Source organism: Megascapheus bottae, chromosome 18, assembly GCF_031878675.1.
Source record: "Megascapheus bottae isolate mThoBot1 chromosome 18, mThoBot2.hap1, whole genome shotgun sequence".
Taxonomy (NCBI): domain Eukaryota; kingdom Metazoa; phylum Chordata; class Mammalia; order Rodentia; family Geomyidae; genus Megascapheus; species Megascapheus bottae.
Window position 1 is genome coordinate 22,631,353 of NC_143526.1, and position 17,768 is coordinate 22,649,120.

At 37.4% G+C, this 17,768-nt stretch overlaps 1 protein-coding gene across 8 annotated transcripts in view; it reads right to left on the minus strand.

Moving 5' to 3' along the window:
- Positions 1 to 17,768, minus strand: part of Plcb4 (phospholipase C beta 4) — a 353,129-nt gene that overhangs the window by 124,243 nt on the left and 211,118 nt on the right. For all 8 annotated transcript variants that reach the window (XM_090352005.1, XM_090352009.1, XM_090352003.1 and 5 more), the window contains one exon: positions 7,139 to 7,237. In XM_090352005.1, the coding sequence (XP_090208131.1) occupies positions 7,139 to 7,222 (84 nt within the window). In that variant the 5' untranslated portion in view covers positions 7,223 to 7,237. The remainder of the gene's footprint in view (positions 1 to 7,138; positions 7,238 to 17,768) is intronic.

The following is a 17,768-nucleotide window of genomic DNA, read 5'->3' on the forward strand; positions in this document are numbered from 1 at the left end:
ATTGGGCTTTATGCGCAAGGCTGGTACTCTAACCTGAGCCAGTAATCCCTTTCAGTCTTTTTGCTGGTTGCAGACAAGAATCTCACAGACTTTTCTGTCCAGGCTGGCATTGAATCTCAGTCCTCAGATCTGAGGCCCTGAAGTAGCAAGGATTACAGGTTTGAGCCACCAACACCTAGTTAAGGCTTCATAAACACTACAGAAATGATAGCAACAAATAGCATTAATGCGTTGAGCTTTTCCCCAAGGTGGGAGATACAAACAGCACGTGTGCAATCTTCAAGTCCTCTGCTTCCACTGTTTCTTTGCCTTGCATCAGAGAGCTACCCTGCTTTCTGTATGGGAAACAACATCTCAATTTTGTAATCCTGTGCTCTCTCACCTCCTATGTCTTCTCACATATTCTCCCATATTCAAATCTTGCCTCCATTTCTCCACAGGTGCGAACAGTTTAACTCTCTGTGGAGTCTTTCAACCCCACCCCAACTGCTGCTACCCTTTCCACTATTAAGACAATGGATCCAGTTACAGCCACTTTGCAATCTCTCCTGTACTGTCCCACTTCCCTGCTCAGAATCCATCAAAGGCTTCCTATAGCTCCTGGGATGTAATGCTGGAGCCTTGGGGCAGGAAACGAATTATGATGTGAACAATGCTCATCTCTGTACTTCTGTACTTCATCCCCTGGCCTCCTCAAGACAGCCTGGTACCAAAGTAATTATCCAGCAGCAGACACAGTCACAGACTCCTTGGGATAAAAGTATACACTTTCACTCCGTTCAGCTTTCTTTCTTCTGACTCCAAGTTGACCCTTTATTATTTTTGGTTTTGTAATTGGCTCCTTTTGCATTGTAAAGCATAGGCATAAGCTCTGTTTTACACACCATCAAGAGCACAAACTTTCTGGTTTTTCTTGCACTTTTTCCCCCGACCCTTCTACTTTCTAACATCTGTCTGAACCCTTACTTTATATGTAAAGTTATTTTTTTTAATTGATGCAAGTTACTTGTATAAAGGGAGTTTCGTTGTGCCATTTCCTTAGACCCCTATTCTTAAAAGATTTTAGTGGATTTCATATACAAAAGCAGCATAATGTAACCTATATCTGTACATAAAATATATTTTGATCATATTAAGCCCCATCATTTCTTTACTCTGGGTTCCTTTATAGTAGTTCACCTCACAACTTATATTACAGTCATGGCATATCATCATCATTATCGGTCTAAATTCCGAATATGAGTGAAAACATATTTGTCTTTCTGAACTTGGCTTATCTTGCTCAGTGTGACCTTGCTTGCTTGATCTCCAGTTTCACCCATTTTCCTACAAATGGCATGGTTTTCTTTTTCTTTGTGTCTGAATAATAATCCATCATGTACATGTACCCTATTTTCATTCATTTAGTTGTTAGATTGATTCCATAGCATGGCTATTTTGAGTAGTGCAACAATAGAAGACCTGGGTCCGATTCCTCGGTACCACATACATAGAAAAAACCTGGGAGTGGTGCTGAAGCTCAAGTGGTAGGCTCCAGCCTTGAGAAAGTCCAAGGACAGTGCTCAGGCCCTGAGCTCAAGCCCAGGATTGGGAAAGGAAGGAAGGAAGGAAGGAAGGAAGGAAGGAAGGAAGGAAGGAAGGAAGGAAGGAAGGAAGGAAGGAAGGAAGGGAGGGAGGGAGGGAGGGAAGGAGGGAGGGAGGGAGGGAGGGAGGGAGGGAGGGAGGGAGGCAGACAGACTGGGGCAGGACGTTGAAAGTTTAAGGACAGCTGAGACTGTATGGTAAGACTTCTAGGCAAATCAGGTCTGTGTAAATCTAGTTGTAGTTTGGGATGACTGTTCTATCATCAAATAATAGTCTCTAACTATAAAGGAAGGCAGTTATGTCAGTTTAACTTGACTGAAATAAAATGAGACCCAGTTCCTCATTCTACTAGCCATACATTCATGTATTGCTGGTGGCTGCTGTCACAGGCAGCCCACAGCAGACTATACTCAGTACAGTAGAAAGCTCTGCAGAAAAATCTTCCCTAGAGGCAGGAGCTACCTTCTTAGGGATAAATATCCTTTAAAATGTTATTTTTTTGTTTTAACTGCAGGTTAACCTACAAGCCTAGGCAGGAAGAAAGGAAGGGCTGAGGAGAGGCTGTGAGGAAGAGATCAGAATTTTCTCCCTTGGCTTGAACTGGGGAATGTTATAGTTTAAAACAATACTTGGAAAACACATTTGGATCAGAGAAAGAAGAAACAAATACTGGAAAATGACTCTGGGCAGAAATTAAACTAGAAAAGATACAAGAATATGCATATTGGAGGAAAAGTAGTATGAAAGAAGATAATGAGTGCCATCTTTAGATATACGACTGGCTAATAACATCTACTCCATGAGATCATTGAGTCCTTAGTGCTATCTGGTGTCCAGGAAACCGTTGTAATTCTCCTCACTTCTACCACATCTTTGATAAGTCTATTTCACACAATTCTTCTGCTAAGAGATCTGATGTCGACATAGTAAATTTCCTAAGGAAAACAAACAGCTTGGAGCGGGTATCAGGGTTGGGAAGTAAGGGGTACAATGGCACTGGAGGCTGGGAGGCTTCTCCAAGGAAGTGAGATCCCCCAGGAGTATGAGGGAAGAAAAAGGAGAATTGCCAGAAGACAGTGTCATCAGTCATAGGATGTTGTTAGTTCCTAAAGGCAAGTCAAGAGATGCCTACCTTGATATTTGAATTGCAGTACAGTTTCTCTCACCTACAACACAGAATTTCTTCTTGTAGAGATTTAACATTAAGCATCACTTAGTGGGAAAGAAATACAGTTTGCACAAACTCATGTCAAGTGGAGTTAGGAAAGGCAGAACTGGATATGGTATGGCAATAGAATCTGATGCAAAACACAAGCTGTGCTATACCCAAGCTCTGAAACTTGGGCTATTGTAAAAGAAGTCCTATGAATACAGAAATAGCAAAATTATGCATAAGTTCAAAATTTATATTGACACAAAACCTATGTTTTAAAGGCAGTAACTACTACACTTTTTCACCCTTGATCTGAGTCCTCCACCACTGCTCAAAATTCTTCCCTTCTGTGCCCTGTCCCCACTTCCCCCTCCCCCTCCCATCTCACATTTCCCTCCCCTCTTTCCTCCTCCTCCTTCCTTCCCTTTCCCCTTCTTTTCCTTCTACTTTTCTTCCCTTTCTTTGTCTTGTGCCAGTACTTACATTCAGGGTCTCAGGCTCTCCCTTTTTTTCACTCATGGCTTACACTCTGCCATATGAGCTACACCTCCAGTTCTGACTTTTTTCTAGTTAACTGGAGAGAAGTGTCATGAGGAGTAATCTACCCAGGCTGATCCTCAGATTGCAGCCTTGTGAGTAGGCAGGATTACAAAGGTGAGCTTTCATTATATTAATACTTGGGACATAACTTTAGGTCACCAGAATAACATTAATCATTTTGCAGGGTTGGGAGTATTTCATTGGATCAGCCCTTGGCTATGTACATGTCTGCCTGCTGTCATCTCTCAGGGTTATTTATTTATATACAAATTGTAGCAACAAAACAGTTCTGCTTACATTTTTACAAGTAAATATTTTAATAGCTGTTCAGCAAAATCTCAGCTTATAGAATTGAAAATGAAATATGAAAATCTGTCTGTCACCGAGTTTGAAGTATTAATTGGCTTTCTGGGTTGGTATGTTGTTAAGAAGAAATGTGTCTGCTTTTATAAAGTTAAAACTTTTTTGCATTAAATTCTAGTGTAATAGCAATTCAGAAAGATACAGCTTAGCTGGATTATATTTCATGTGTTCCAAAGTTCCTATTCTTCTGTCTTTACCATGTTTTCACAAGGAATTGGCAGAGGAAGCACAAGTGACCAGTATTTTCTAAATTGTTGTAGTGATTCATTACCAAAGAAAACCATAAGAAGTTCAAGTGATTCAAACTAAGAGAAACCTCCAGTTCATCAAAACATATTTCACTCTATATACAAAAGAAAAGGTGTTTTTTTTTTTCCCCTCTTGAGTGTGCTTGCTTTCATGACAGTGGAAGAAACACTTAGGCAGTGATCGAATGCCCTCCAAATGACCTCAGAATGATCTTCTTTTCCCTTGTTAGAGTCAGGAAGATTGTCTAAGAAAAACTATCCATCTTTGGGAGTCAGTCTCACAGACTAAGGAGAAATGTCTCACATGCAATCGTAACGTTGGCGTTCAGGACACACGATCCCCAAACTATGGTAGAAGGGCACTTAGGGCAACAGCAGCAATAGTGAGGTCACAACTCCCCTTTCCCTTTGTCCTCTTAGGTAGGCCATGAACACCCAGCTGATTACCCTTGAAATAGGTCTGAAGACTCTCTAGGGAGATCTTCCAAATCGCCATAGGAATTCAAAGCTTATTATCCATGTTTCCTTGCCAAACCCCCTACTAGCTCATTACATGATCATACCTTACAAATATATGTGTGTATGTGTATATATAGATATGTGTGAATATATATTTATGTGTATACTTGTTTTACATCTGAAGTTTTATATGTCACAGAAAACTGTGTACTTTCCTTCCTGTTTACTTGCCTTTGGAGATCTCATAATGGAGAGAAACATACCCTTTCACTCTACTATCATCCTGGTGACCATGGAACACAGTGAAGAGCAGCTAATCTGGGAGAAAGACTTGAACATGCTTCTACATTATCCCTGGACCTTCCATGATAAGCTTTTTGAAGTGCATGTAGATAGTCTAATAGCTATGAAGTATGCAAAAATGGCTGACAGAGACAAAGTTGTGTTGCTTGTTTTGTTTTTCCTAACACTGAAGTTTGAACTCCAGACCTTGCACTTGCTAAACAGGCATGTAATCACTTAAGCCATGCCTCCAACTTTTATAGGAATAACTTACTTAAAAGCAAAAAATTTTTTACAGATTCCTGTTTAAATCTGCTGAACCTCAGATCCCCATATGGATCTCAAGCATTACCAAGTCTTACAATTTTATCATATATGAGGGAATCAGTGGAAGGGGGGCAGAAAATTGGAGAAAGCGTAGGTGAATTAAGTCCTAATATTCAATGTGAATATGTAAAAGTAGAGCAAGAAAAATTGAGGAGATGGGTGTTGTTGAGAGAGATGGGGGAGAATGCTAGAAGGGATGACACTGCCCAAGAAGTGCTGAACTCCTTATAAACTGACATGTTGAATTATACAAATACTTTTAAAAAGAAAAAAAATGGTACATCTTAATAAAATACAGATAATCAAGTCTTCTCACCATTGTAGTTATCAGGAAATGGGCAGATGGGGCATAATTCAGTGATTTCATGCTTAATTTGTAAACATAAGATTCTAGATTATAATGCTCAACAGAGAGAGAAATGGGGGTTTGGAGGAGGAAAATAGAGACAGAGAAACCCAAATAACAAAAACCTGAATGTATATCAAACAAAACCCATGATTATATGTAAAATCCTTTTTAATTCTAGACAACTAGAATGAGTTTGGGAGTTATAGGCATTCAAGTGATTCCTATAGAAAGAAACATAAATAAAATATAGCCCTTGACTTAAAGAAATTCTGGAGATTGCAGGAGAGGCAGAAACATTAAGTAAAATATGAATGCAGTAGAATATATACAGAGATATTTTGGTGGTAGGACAAACCAATTATTACTTGCACCACTGGTCAAGGAAGCTATCTTAAAAGATTTTTCATCTGGGTTCGGAAGGATATGTAGAAATGTATTAGTTAAACAAATATAGGGAGAAAGATTGGAGGGCATATTACATGGATTGCAAGAGCTTATAAACAAATTGTAAGTGCTTTGCTACAACTATATGATTTCCTGCATAGAAGATGGGTGAAGGACCTGGTGTAATTAAGGAAGAATAAACTTGTGAAAGACTTTTATATTTTATTCTAATGAACACTCTTTATTTTTCAGTAGGGATTCATGGGAGCCTTTATTTTTATAGAGGAGAAACAATATTTGACTTATATTCCTGAAATATTATTGTATGACCTCAACTATGGGGGAGAAAAGGGAGAAAATAGAAAAAAATTTAAAAGATATAGAAAAAGCTGTTAAAATTAAAAATGACCCATTTGACTGCAGGTGGTGGGATATGTGTTTTCCTTAGACCAGAGTGTAATGAACTGTTATAGTCTAATTTCAGAAATATAAATAGATGTTATTGGCATATTTGACCACATCTTATTTTCTTGTGTGCCTTTGCAATCCTGTTCAGTTAAGAAGCATCTATCATAAAAAATCCTGGAAGCTCTATGGTAAATATTGGAGGAAGCAAGTTAATAGCCACTAAGTCACATGGGACCATAGCAGCCCTTATGAAAAGTCTAAACCCCAAGAGAGGGGGCCTAAGCACCTTTTACCTTTAACCTTTTACTATACCATAGAGGTCAACACCCACTGTACCATGCACTCTTCCCTAATAAGTCATCTCAAATTCATCTACAAATAAAATGCACGTATAGGGTGAAGGAATCTTGGTGTACTCTGTCTAGTCTTTCTGAGGATACTGGCACCCCAAAGTCTCTGTTTGATAGAAGAGGAGCTGTTATGTTATCACCTTGTATAAACCATAAAGAATAGAAGAAGAGACAGGTAATACCTGGGTCAAACTGGACTTGTACAAAGGAAATCAGCTAAAGCTGATTCTAAGCACCATTACATTTATAACAAATGGAAAGTTTTCTGTGGAAAGCCTGCCAAGACTACTTCCTGAAGCTAAAACTGTTACTACATGAAACCCATCTGGAAAAACCATAATAACAGTAGCAACAGCCTTATAAGGAGGTTGTTGGGAAAAATTAAACAAATAACACACACACACACACACACACACACACACACACACAGTGCTTAGAAAGTAATTTGGCACAGCATGTGCATGCATAAATCACACTACCATTGTCATAGTTATATCTGGCCACAGCCACCATGCAACAAATTATAACATCATTATTATTATACCTCATAACTTAACCTCCCTTAACTGTTCCAACTCAGAAAGCTCAAAGGTATGGCTATTTGTGTCAAAGAATATTTACTCAGCACTATGATTAAAATTAGATAATTATTAGAATGTTTTGAGAGGAAGAAGTAACTACACCACTTTACCTCTTCATATCTGTCAAAAACTGCTCCTTCTTGCAAAAAGGAAGGAACTTCCTTCTGCCAGTTAAATTCATAAGGCTTGGCCATGGTGATATTCAAGACCTAAAAAAATGACCAAAGAAAATCTCATTACTGTATGAAACGAAAGCCAAGTGCCCATCAAAAATCAACCCCATTTTTATGTGTTTACAAAAGATTAGTATGTGGAATAGGACATGTTATATTTCTTTTTGTCTTCCATTCATCAAACCCCAATTCAACCTCTCTTTGTATCTAAATTTGAGGACCATCATTCAGACCTTCTGTTCTGTGAAACAGATTAGTAGAGAGAAATGGACATCAGGCCCCCACCTTAACTGATGACATAAAGCTACTGTCAGCGTAAAGCCAGATTACAAACAATATGCTGAAAGCCTGGAGTGTAGCTTAGTGATAAGAGGGCAAGCTTAACATGTGCAAAGCCTTGGGCTTGATCCCCAGCATCAAAACACACAAATAAATAAATGAGGGAAAAAATACAGTGTTCTCAGATTTTCCATGATGCACGAGGAAACATCAGTGGGTCTTTCTTCTGCAGACCATCACCCATTCTATTACCTTTTCCTGCCAACCATAAGTTGGAATATTTTCTCTTTGGTTGCATTTTAAAAGAAGTAGCTGGGATTGGGAAAGATGGGGGAGAATGCTGGAAGGGGTGACATTGATCAAGATATATTTGTTCTAGCTGTCTTCTGGTAGCTTTAACCTGTAATTATAGTTCAGTGGGTTGAGATCTGAGCAGTTCAGATTGAAGCCATCCTAGGCAGGAAAATCCATGAGACTTCAATTAACAAGAGAAAATCTGAAAGCAGGTTTGTGGCTTGCATAGTACAGCATCATCCTAAACGAAAAAGCTAAAAGATAGTACCTAAATTCTGGGTTTAAGCCTCAGGATAGATAGCAAAAACAAATAAAAAAAAACCTAACAAATTCATTGCACTTACAAACTGATTTGTTGAATTGAAACCCCTTTGAACAACTACTCAAAGATCATTTAAAAAAATAAAAGATAAAAGGAATAGAAAGTTTTACTCATAGAGTAAAACTTAAAAAGAAAGCTGCTATCCATTTTCCACTTCTCATTGCCTTAATTCTGATTTCCTTAGTATCATCATAAATACTCAAGACACAATGCTTCCTAGAACTCGCTACTATTTAGTATTAATGTTCATAACACTTTGGGTACTAGGTTCATCAAAACAAACAGTGTATGAAGGGATCTAGATTGTGGAGAAGTTGATGAAAGGATGTTGAATTTGAAAGAGGATGAATTTTCACCCTTATCTCTAACCACCGATCTCTCCAAAAGGCAGCGAACCAATTCATTTCTTTCTTTCAGATCTCTGGGGCACAGGATAAGGTAAGAAGGCATTTTGGAAAAAAATTATCTTGAAGTATTTCAAATTTCTAGATTTTAGGCAAGGTCAGAAAGATGTTTTCTGTGCTGTCTCTGAAGTACTTCCTAGAGCTTGACTTTAGGGGCAGGGACTGGTTTATTTCACATAGATAGTACAAGGATGACAAGGTTAGAAACTCCTGAGTCAACTGGTTTTCAAATGGGCACAATGAAGGTATATCTTACAGTCCTCCTGAGTGCAGAGAAAGATGAAGAGGCTAAATCTTATTTCATGTTAACTACCTAGAGTGGAAAATTAGCCCATCAATAACTACATCCTTTTCTCCCATGATTTCAGATCCACTTCCGCAGCTTAAAACATGCTCCCTAACTGGATCACACTAGAAGTTCTATCACTTTTAGCTTTTACCATACAGCCTCATGTTCAAGGTTCTTTTCCACCTCTCCAAGGGCACTACCTCACCACGCAGATGCCAAGGATCCATCCAGCCTCTACCGCTGGACAGTAATGAAGAATTACAACATCCCAGGTTGATAACCCAGACCTTTTCCATTGTAAACACCTTCAGAGGTTACTGGAAGGAGGCCAGGGGGGTTGTAAATAGTCTCATTGTTTCTAGATTCTTAGGCTGCTGAACAAATTAGCAAAGCTAAGGTACCTTGCTGCAGAAGAAAAATCCTGTGCTGCCAAGAGCTTAGCAGGGAAGGAACAGAGGAGGATGGGATTTCTAAGTAGTCATGTTTCACCATTAAATAAATGACATAAGACTCCATCTAAAGAAAGTGATGAGAAACTGGACAGAAGGAGAACAAGCGAGACAAAGGGAGCAAAACCAAACCGATGAATACAGTATCCCATCTTTTCACCTTGCATGAACAGAGAAAGTGTGGCCATTTGGTTTTCTGGCCTTATTTTGTCCTGTATCTTTACTCTTGCTATTTTGGTAGGCCTATAAATTACTGAACAGAACATCCTTTGCTAAACCTATGAGGCAATTATACAGACTTATCTAACACTGTGTCCGATGTTCTGAATTGACTGTAGAGTCAACACTGCCGCTAACAAAGTCCCAGGCTACCTTCAGTCAAAAGTTTGGCAAGGAAGTTTTGGTTGCTGGACATATAGTTTGTTTCCTGGTACAGAGAGGACAGAGGGTTGCATGTAAAATCAAATACATCAAATGTCATTGGATACTGTAAGCTGTTGCAAAAATGTTTACATAATAATTTGTGTGAATGAAAGAAAAATTTGTGGCTGGAATTAAGTTCAAGGTTTTAAGGCTGAGAATGGGGGGTTAGTGGTAGAGTGCTTGCCCAGCATGCATGAAGCTGTGGGTTTGATTCCTCAGTACTATATAAAAAGAAAAGTCCAGAAGTGGTGCTGTGGCTCAAGTGTTGAGTAAAAGAAGAAAGGAGATTCTTCTTGATCATGCATATGGACTTCAAATACAATCCCATGTCCTTTTAGAAAAGTAAGACAGACAGTGACTGCATAGGGGCAGCAGAAGAAAAGACAATGTAATCATGAGAACAGACTGGAGTGATGTGGTTACTGGTCCTGGAGTGCTGCAGCCATCAGAATGTGGAGGAAGCCAGGAGTGGATTCTTTGCAAGAGCCCTTAGGAAACGTGATCCTATCAGCAAACTTGATTTCAAGTTTGATTCAAAGTCTTGACCTTGAGAACTGAGAATAATTTCTGCATTTTAAAAAAAAATTCAATGTTCATATATTTTAATTTAGGAAGTTAAGAATAAAATTGGTAAAATTAGCAAATTGGGAATAAAAAGGAATGCTTCATCAAGACAAGAATATTTCCCCTCATTATTTCTTATTAATATTTTACTAAAAGTCCCAGATAATGAAATAAAGAAAGGAAATCAAAGGTATATAAGTCAGGAAGGAAGTAAAAAAATAATAATAAAAAACTGCTCACAGATGATATGAAAGTGAATGCACAAAATCCAAAAGAAGCAACACTGCTGGAACAAATAAGCAAAATTATAGCAATATTGCAGAATACAAGGTGAATACACAAAAGTATAGCATTATAAACTAAGAAAAGTGCTAAATCTGCAGTTCTCATCTACATTAAAATCAGACCAAAAGATGCCATTTCACACCTTCTGAGCTACAAAATTTTAGAATAATATTTTTTATGATTTTTTATTAAAGAATTTTTTAACATTGATTTTTACATCATGTTTCAAATGACGTGTTTTTCGACAGTCCTGGGGCTAGAACTTGGTGTGAGTATTATCCTTGGGCTTTCTCAAGGCTATAGCTCTACCACTTGAACCATAGCACCACTTCTGGCTTTTTTCTATGTATGTTGTACTGAGGAATCGAACCTGTGTCTTTGTGCATGCTAGGCAAGCACTATATCACTAGGCCAAACTCCCAGACTGTATTTTTTTAACTACTAGTTTGTAATGATTTTTTTTTCACAACAACTCCAGTAAACAGTTACTATGGACCTATTGATACTGGACATTTTTCCTACAAGATCCAAATTGAGCTGAAATGCAGTAAAGATAGTTATAATTTGAAGGGATATAACATGCATTATTTAACATATGCTTGTTCTGTTGTAGCAAAGATAGAAATAAAGGTGTAGAAAAAAATGAAACCTAGAAATGAATTCAGATAACTTGATAAGTCTATTTTCAAGTCTCACCGAAAAGTAAAAATGTTAGTACTGCCATACATCTTCCCCTGGGTTTCAAATCTCTTTAAACAAATTTGTATCACAACAACAAATATAAATTTTACTTAACTTGGAGGCATCCCCATGCCAACCAAGGTACTCCTCTCTGTTGTCTACTTGTATCTGTGAACTAATGAGCTATTTTTTTTGCCAGCCTTGGGCCTTGAACTCAGGACCTGAGCACTGTCCTTGGGCTTTCCCAAGGCTAGAGCTCTACCACTTGAGCTACAGCACCACTTTTGGCTTTTTCTGTATATGTGGTACCAAGTAATCAAACCCAAGTCTTCATGCATGATAGGCAAGCACTCTACCACAAGGCCAAACTCAGCCCTGTAATCATTTTTTATGCACTTGCTTAACAACATATACCTCCTAATCAAATAAAATGCTTCATGTTGAAATTATGAATTTTAGGATGTGTAACTTTTATATTTTATCTTTAACATTAGTAAAAATAAATCCACAATAATCAGTCTCTTCTCCAAACAAATCCATGACTTACATGCTGCCATTATGAACACAACCAAGATTATTTTTCATGACAGAAAGAGGGATTTTTTCATGGCCAAAAGTAAAAGAATTGAATCCCTCTCTTGTTCTTCAATCTATACCTAAGATTTCTTTTTTTTTTTTTTTTTTTTGGTCAGTCGTGGCGCTTGAACTTTGGGCCTGGGGGCTGTGCCTGAGCTCTTCAGCTCAAGGCTACCACCCTATCCTTGGAGCCACAGCACCACTTCTGGTCTTCTAGTGGTTAATTGGAGGTAAGAGTCTCCTTGACTTAAGTGCCCGGAGACTGGCTTTGAACCACGATCCTGAGATCTCAGCCTCCTGAGATGCTAGGATTACAGGCGTGAGCCATTACGCCTGATTTTCCTTGTATTTTTAATTACAGATCAAGAACGTATCACCAAGCCATCCAGGACTTTTAAATTGATGGCATTCCTTCAAGTAAGATTCTAATTTGACACTGATATAGTGTATCATTAATGATAATTTTCCCTACTAGCTAAAAATACCTCCACTTTCAACAAGCCATTAGGAACTTTTTCAAAGACCATGTGAGGTGAAAAGGACTATGAAAAAGATAATAGGTAATGCCAGTGAGGGTTACAAGTAAGGGCATTCTTAAATGCTTTCATGAAAAAAAGTATTTCCCCAATGTATTTCTACAGCCTTGACAGGTATTCTTTGTCTTAGTAATTCCATCAGTAGAACTTAACCCTAAGTAAATGCATGCAAATCTAGGCACAGAGATACTGTTGTGCTGCTTATGGTAGAAAAATATAAGCATTTTATAAACATAGCTAAGCAATTGGTTAAGTTTACTATCCAGTTAAATACTCTTGTCCTTATTAACAATATTGTAATAAAGGGATATTTATTTGCTTAATAATAGAAAATTCAGAAGAGTTGCTAAAAACTCTTGGAGGCATTTGTTAAGCAAATGCAATACACTGCTAAGATGCTAAAAATTAGTTGGGTGCTGATTGCTCATGCCTGTAATCCTAGCCTGTCAGGAGACTGAGATCTGGGGATGGAGATTTCTGCAGGAAAGTCCATGAGATTCTTATCTCCAATTAAGCACCAAAAAAGCCAGAAGCAGGACTATAGCTCAAGTGGTAGATTATTAGCCTTGAGTAAAACATGCTCAAGGATAGTACTCAGGTCCCTAGTTCAAGCTCCTGGACAGACTCATCCTCTCCCCGCTCAAAAGCACAAGTATGATATAAATTATTGTGCAATTATTATGATTTAGAACTGAAATGCCACCCAAAAGTTCATCATGTCTTCAGACATGTTCCCTCCCAGTGCAGCAGTGTATAGAAGTAGTACTTTGAGGAGGTAATGGGTAATGAGATCATGAGACCTTTGACCTCATAGAGGGTTTAAATGGTTCCATTCCTAGCTTGACGGGGTGAGGGAGGAGCTTTATTGTACAAATAAGTTCTCTGCTTTGTGGATGTTGTGAAGTAAGCAACTCTGCCCCATCACAGATTCATATACATGAGGCCATAGGACCATAGCATCAAGCATGTAAAACTATGAACCATGAAAACCCTCTACTGTTTCAAAATTGGTCCCCCCACCCCCAGCTATTGCCTTAGTGATGGAGAGATGAGGAGTATAATTTTATATCCATACATATACATACAGGTAGGTACATACCCAGCTTACAAACACAAGCATGCATTTCATTTTTTTTTCTATACAGGAAGAGGACTAACAGAACATGTACCCAACATAAAAGTAAGTTACATATGGTGTTAGAAATTGAAGTGGATTTTATTTTTCTTTTCTGGTTTTCTGTACTTGAAAATCCATAAAATTTTAGTAATTGTAATTTTTACATGCAAGAAAGAAATGTTCTCTGGAGTAAAAGGATGACATTCTAAGATTTTTTTTCTTTTCATAAAAATCAGTTTTTAAACAATGTCTTTGTTTTCCACCAGAGCTCCTGGCAAGAACAAGCTTCAAGGAAGAGCTAATAAATGAAGCTATAAAAAAAAAAGATCCTACTTTTCCCTGTAGTATTTATATCTGCAGCTGTATGTCTTCACACAGCCCAGCCCGGTGATATTGGCTTCTTTTTGCTTACCAAGCAGCTACCATGTAATACTGCTTAAAACTTATATATTAACTCCCAAACCTGCCATCCTTTCATTTGGAAATAAAACTGATGATGCTGGTTTTGGAACTAGTCTTTCAGAATTCCCACACTACCTAAAACTAATGGCTTTTTGCCATGTTTTAATATATGATAACATACCTCTTGACTCAAAATAATTTCCAGAACAACAACAACAAAAACCTCACAAATCATAGAAGAATTTAACATGAGAATAAAAAGTTAACTACAGCCACTGTTGGACTCCATCACTTCTCACTTCGATATTCATCATAATTAAGGACAACTGCAGCTTTCTTTAAATGCGATGACTGAAGTCCAATTAAGCATATTCTCTAAATACTCTGACAACTAAGCATATTTTAGGCATGATTGCAAATTTATTTATATAATGAAGACTTTATGATCATTAAGTATCTCCTAGTACATTTCCAATGAAAATTGCTTTAAATATTTATTCTTTAATTCCTTATTCTTTACATTTAAAGAAAGTTACACACCTGGTCCTAAAAGAAAAAGAAGTTTATGCCAGGAGTGTTGCCTAGAGGTAGAGTGCTTGCCCATTGTTCAGGAAGCCCTAGGCTCGATTCCTCAGTACCACATACATAGAAAAACCTGGAAGTAGTGCTGTGGCTCAATGGTAGAGGCTAGCCTTGAAAGATCAAGGACAGTGCCACCCTGAGTTCAAGCCCCAGGACTGGCAAGAAAAAAGTTTATGAGATACCATATTAACAGAAAAGCCTGGCTATGTGGCTATGGTGGTATGCACTGCCATATCAACTACAATGGTACATATAAATAGGGGAATTTTCCTGGCCAGTACAAGCTAAAAACAAGATACTATCTGAAAAATAACCAAAGCAAAAAAAAAAACAAAAAACAAAAAAACACAGGTATTTCTAAAGTGGTAGAACTGCTAGCTTAGCAAAGAATGAAACCACTTGAGTTCAAAATCAAGTCCTATAGATAAAAGAAGAAAAATCATGATAGCAAAAAGCTCTGTGAGCCGTGAGTGTGACTGAAGTGGTAGAATGATAGAGCATCTGATAGCAAGTGTGTGGCTCTGAATTCAAGCTCAGTCCAAATAAAATGATAAACAAAGAAGATCCCAGCACACACCCAACAGGAACAACAACAAAAAGCAATGAAGTCCAAAAACTAATGGGAAAACTTATTAGTTTTTATGCTTAAGATTCATGGACAATACATAAACACAAACAAGTCATGATCCGATACATAAGATATAATCTAACAGTGGTAACCCAGGAAAATATAGCAAAGCCTGTCTGTTCAGATTCTTCTACACTTCTATATATTTATTGTTTTCTTTTGGGTACAAGAAGGGTCTTTTTGTGGAGAAAGAAGGAAAAGGGACCCTGCTTCTATAGTTTTCTTAATTTCCTTCAAAGTACCTAAGTACAAATTTCCTAAAGTACCGACATTAGAATATCATGTTCTTTAGCCATCTGTCTGCAACTAATCAGTTTTCAAAGAAATAAGAATACAACAACTGTTTACCAAAAGAGTAACTGTTCTAGAATGTGGTCCTGATGCTTCCTACCTGTAGTAATTACCTTGGATATAACTCCCGAGTTCAAATGCAAACCCTACAAGATCCTTTTAAATATGATAAGGGGCTGAAACTGTGTTAAAAAAAATGGTTGTCCATGACCAAAGTGTTCTAAGTATTAGTCACCTCTTCTCCCAAAGTTCAGGTTATTTGAAGGACACAGGCATGACTCCTGAGGGGGCCATAAAGAAGAGAGAGGACTGTGTGGGAGAGCTGGGACTATTTACAGCCTAGGAGTGCAAAGCCTTCTGAGATGTCATATTACTAAATGCTTAGTATGTCCATCCTTGGCTTAACAATATTTTGATCTTTCAGAAATAGAAGGCATCATCTGCATCTGATGATGCTACCTTTTCACACTAATAAATTATAGAATTGACCATTATACACCAATGTTTGTTTGCTAGGATGCAAGAAAGATACACCAGCTTTTGGACTAAACCTACCCAGTAATATACCCATAATGATATTTGGACAATAATGAGCAATGGTGGTACTATGTGAATGGAATGGAATGGAATGGAAAAGATCCTGTTACATAATGATAACCTAAATGTCATAAACAACACAGCACATATATCGTTGGCATGGCTAGAGGAAACAATCCTACCACAAATAGTCATATAGAAGTGCAGCACATAAAAATGTGCCTAATGGTGATTAAATCCTGCTGCCTGGCACCCAGTCTGTGTAAAAGTTTCCATTTTGCACTTGGTTCTACAGCCTAGATGTGGACTATGAGTAACTTGTTGGCTATGAATTCTATCCACACAAGTCTTCTATGCCATAGACATAAGCCTAAACTTACGGATTGGAATGACAACTGCTTAGACTGGCATCTAACATGTCCACATGTCCATTTACGATATTTGGTTTTCTTATCCCTTTTTAGAAGTGACTAGGTTGCTTCTCTTTTCTTATGCCAGTTCTCCAAACTTGGCCCTTCATGTGTCCTTGGAGTGGCTCTGCCACAATTATTAGGCAAAACATCTCCAGCATGAATCATACTTGTGAGAAGAGGAAGAAAACTCTTTGGAGACTTGATTTCTGCCTTAATTATAGAATGATTTCAAAGGAACAACTTTTATTTCATCTTCGCATGAATAATCTTCCCAAAGCTTGCCTCAGGCATGAATGTAGGGTAAATCTGAAGACTGAAACTCCACAAAAATAGGAGAACTTCTTGAGATATTAGCAGACATAACTTCAAAGATTCAAAGAACTTGTTTTGAAAATTTATATCCTTATTAATATAAACACACAATGAGCTACTAAATAAAGATTCTTTGTGATTAAACATCTTCTATACTCACTTATAAATATGTCATTGCTATTAATTGCAGGAGTCACATGTGTGCATATAGCATAAGACTATTCATATTGAAAACTAAGTCCAGGCCATATAAGGAGAATATAAATCACTGCCTCATTTTTTTAGCTAAAAGATATCTGAAAATAACAGTTTTCTTGTGTTTATACACTTAAAAGTACTACACACACCATAGTTGGAAAATAAGTTTTCATCAAAGAACCTAAATAAACCTCAAATCTCCCAATGTATTCAAAATGCTTCATCTGAAATCCTCATAAGCTTAAACTACAGACAGCAATGAAACTAATAAAGTTGGATGAGAAAAAAATTACACGGTGAATCAGTTAAGGGAATTTAAATTTACTTTCTTATTTATGCAAATTCTAAAAAAAAATCCCCAAACATTTCTTCATCTTTTGTTTTTCAGTGCTCTACAATACAATTACTCTGAATGGAAAATCCTTTAGCTTAGTTACTTTTGGGAGAAATATTATCATTTGAGGCCTGACATTCTTAATTAACTATTTAAAATGAAGTTGAATAACTTCACAAAATGGTGAGTGAAGGAGTTATAGATGTACAGCTGCAAAATATGCCATGTTGATACAATGATATTTCAAGCTGAAATGACTTGTAATATTAGAAAGGGCTACTTGGCTTTTCTTTTTGTATATGCAGCAAACCACATTACATGCTTTGGGAAAAAATATCCTTCTCATAACCAGGGCTAAAGAGCAGCCTTGGTCACCAGAGACTGAAAAGCAAGTTAATGACCCTGATTATGCCCACTGAAAGATTCTGTACCCTTTGCCATAAATCTCTTGGTGACATCTCTAGAATGTGTTCCTCTGTTCCAGAGATCCATTTATATCATTCTATAAGTATTTATTTGATCATAAATTTATAAAAGTATTTTGGGGTGATCATTGGTCTTTAGACTTCACTTTCTTGTGAAAGTGTAAGATTATTAACACTTGGGTGTTTTCCTCCTTGTAAATGACTTTCATATTCATTTAGTTTCTAG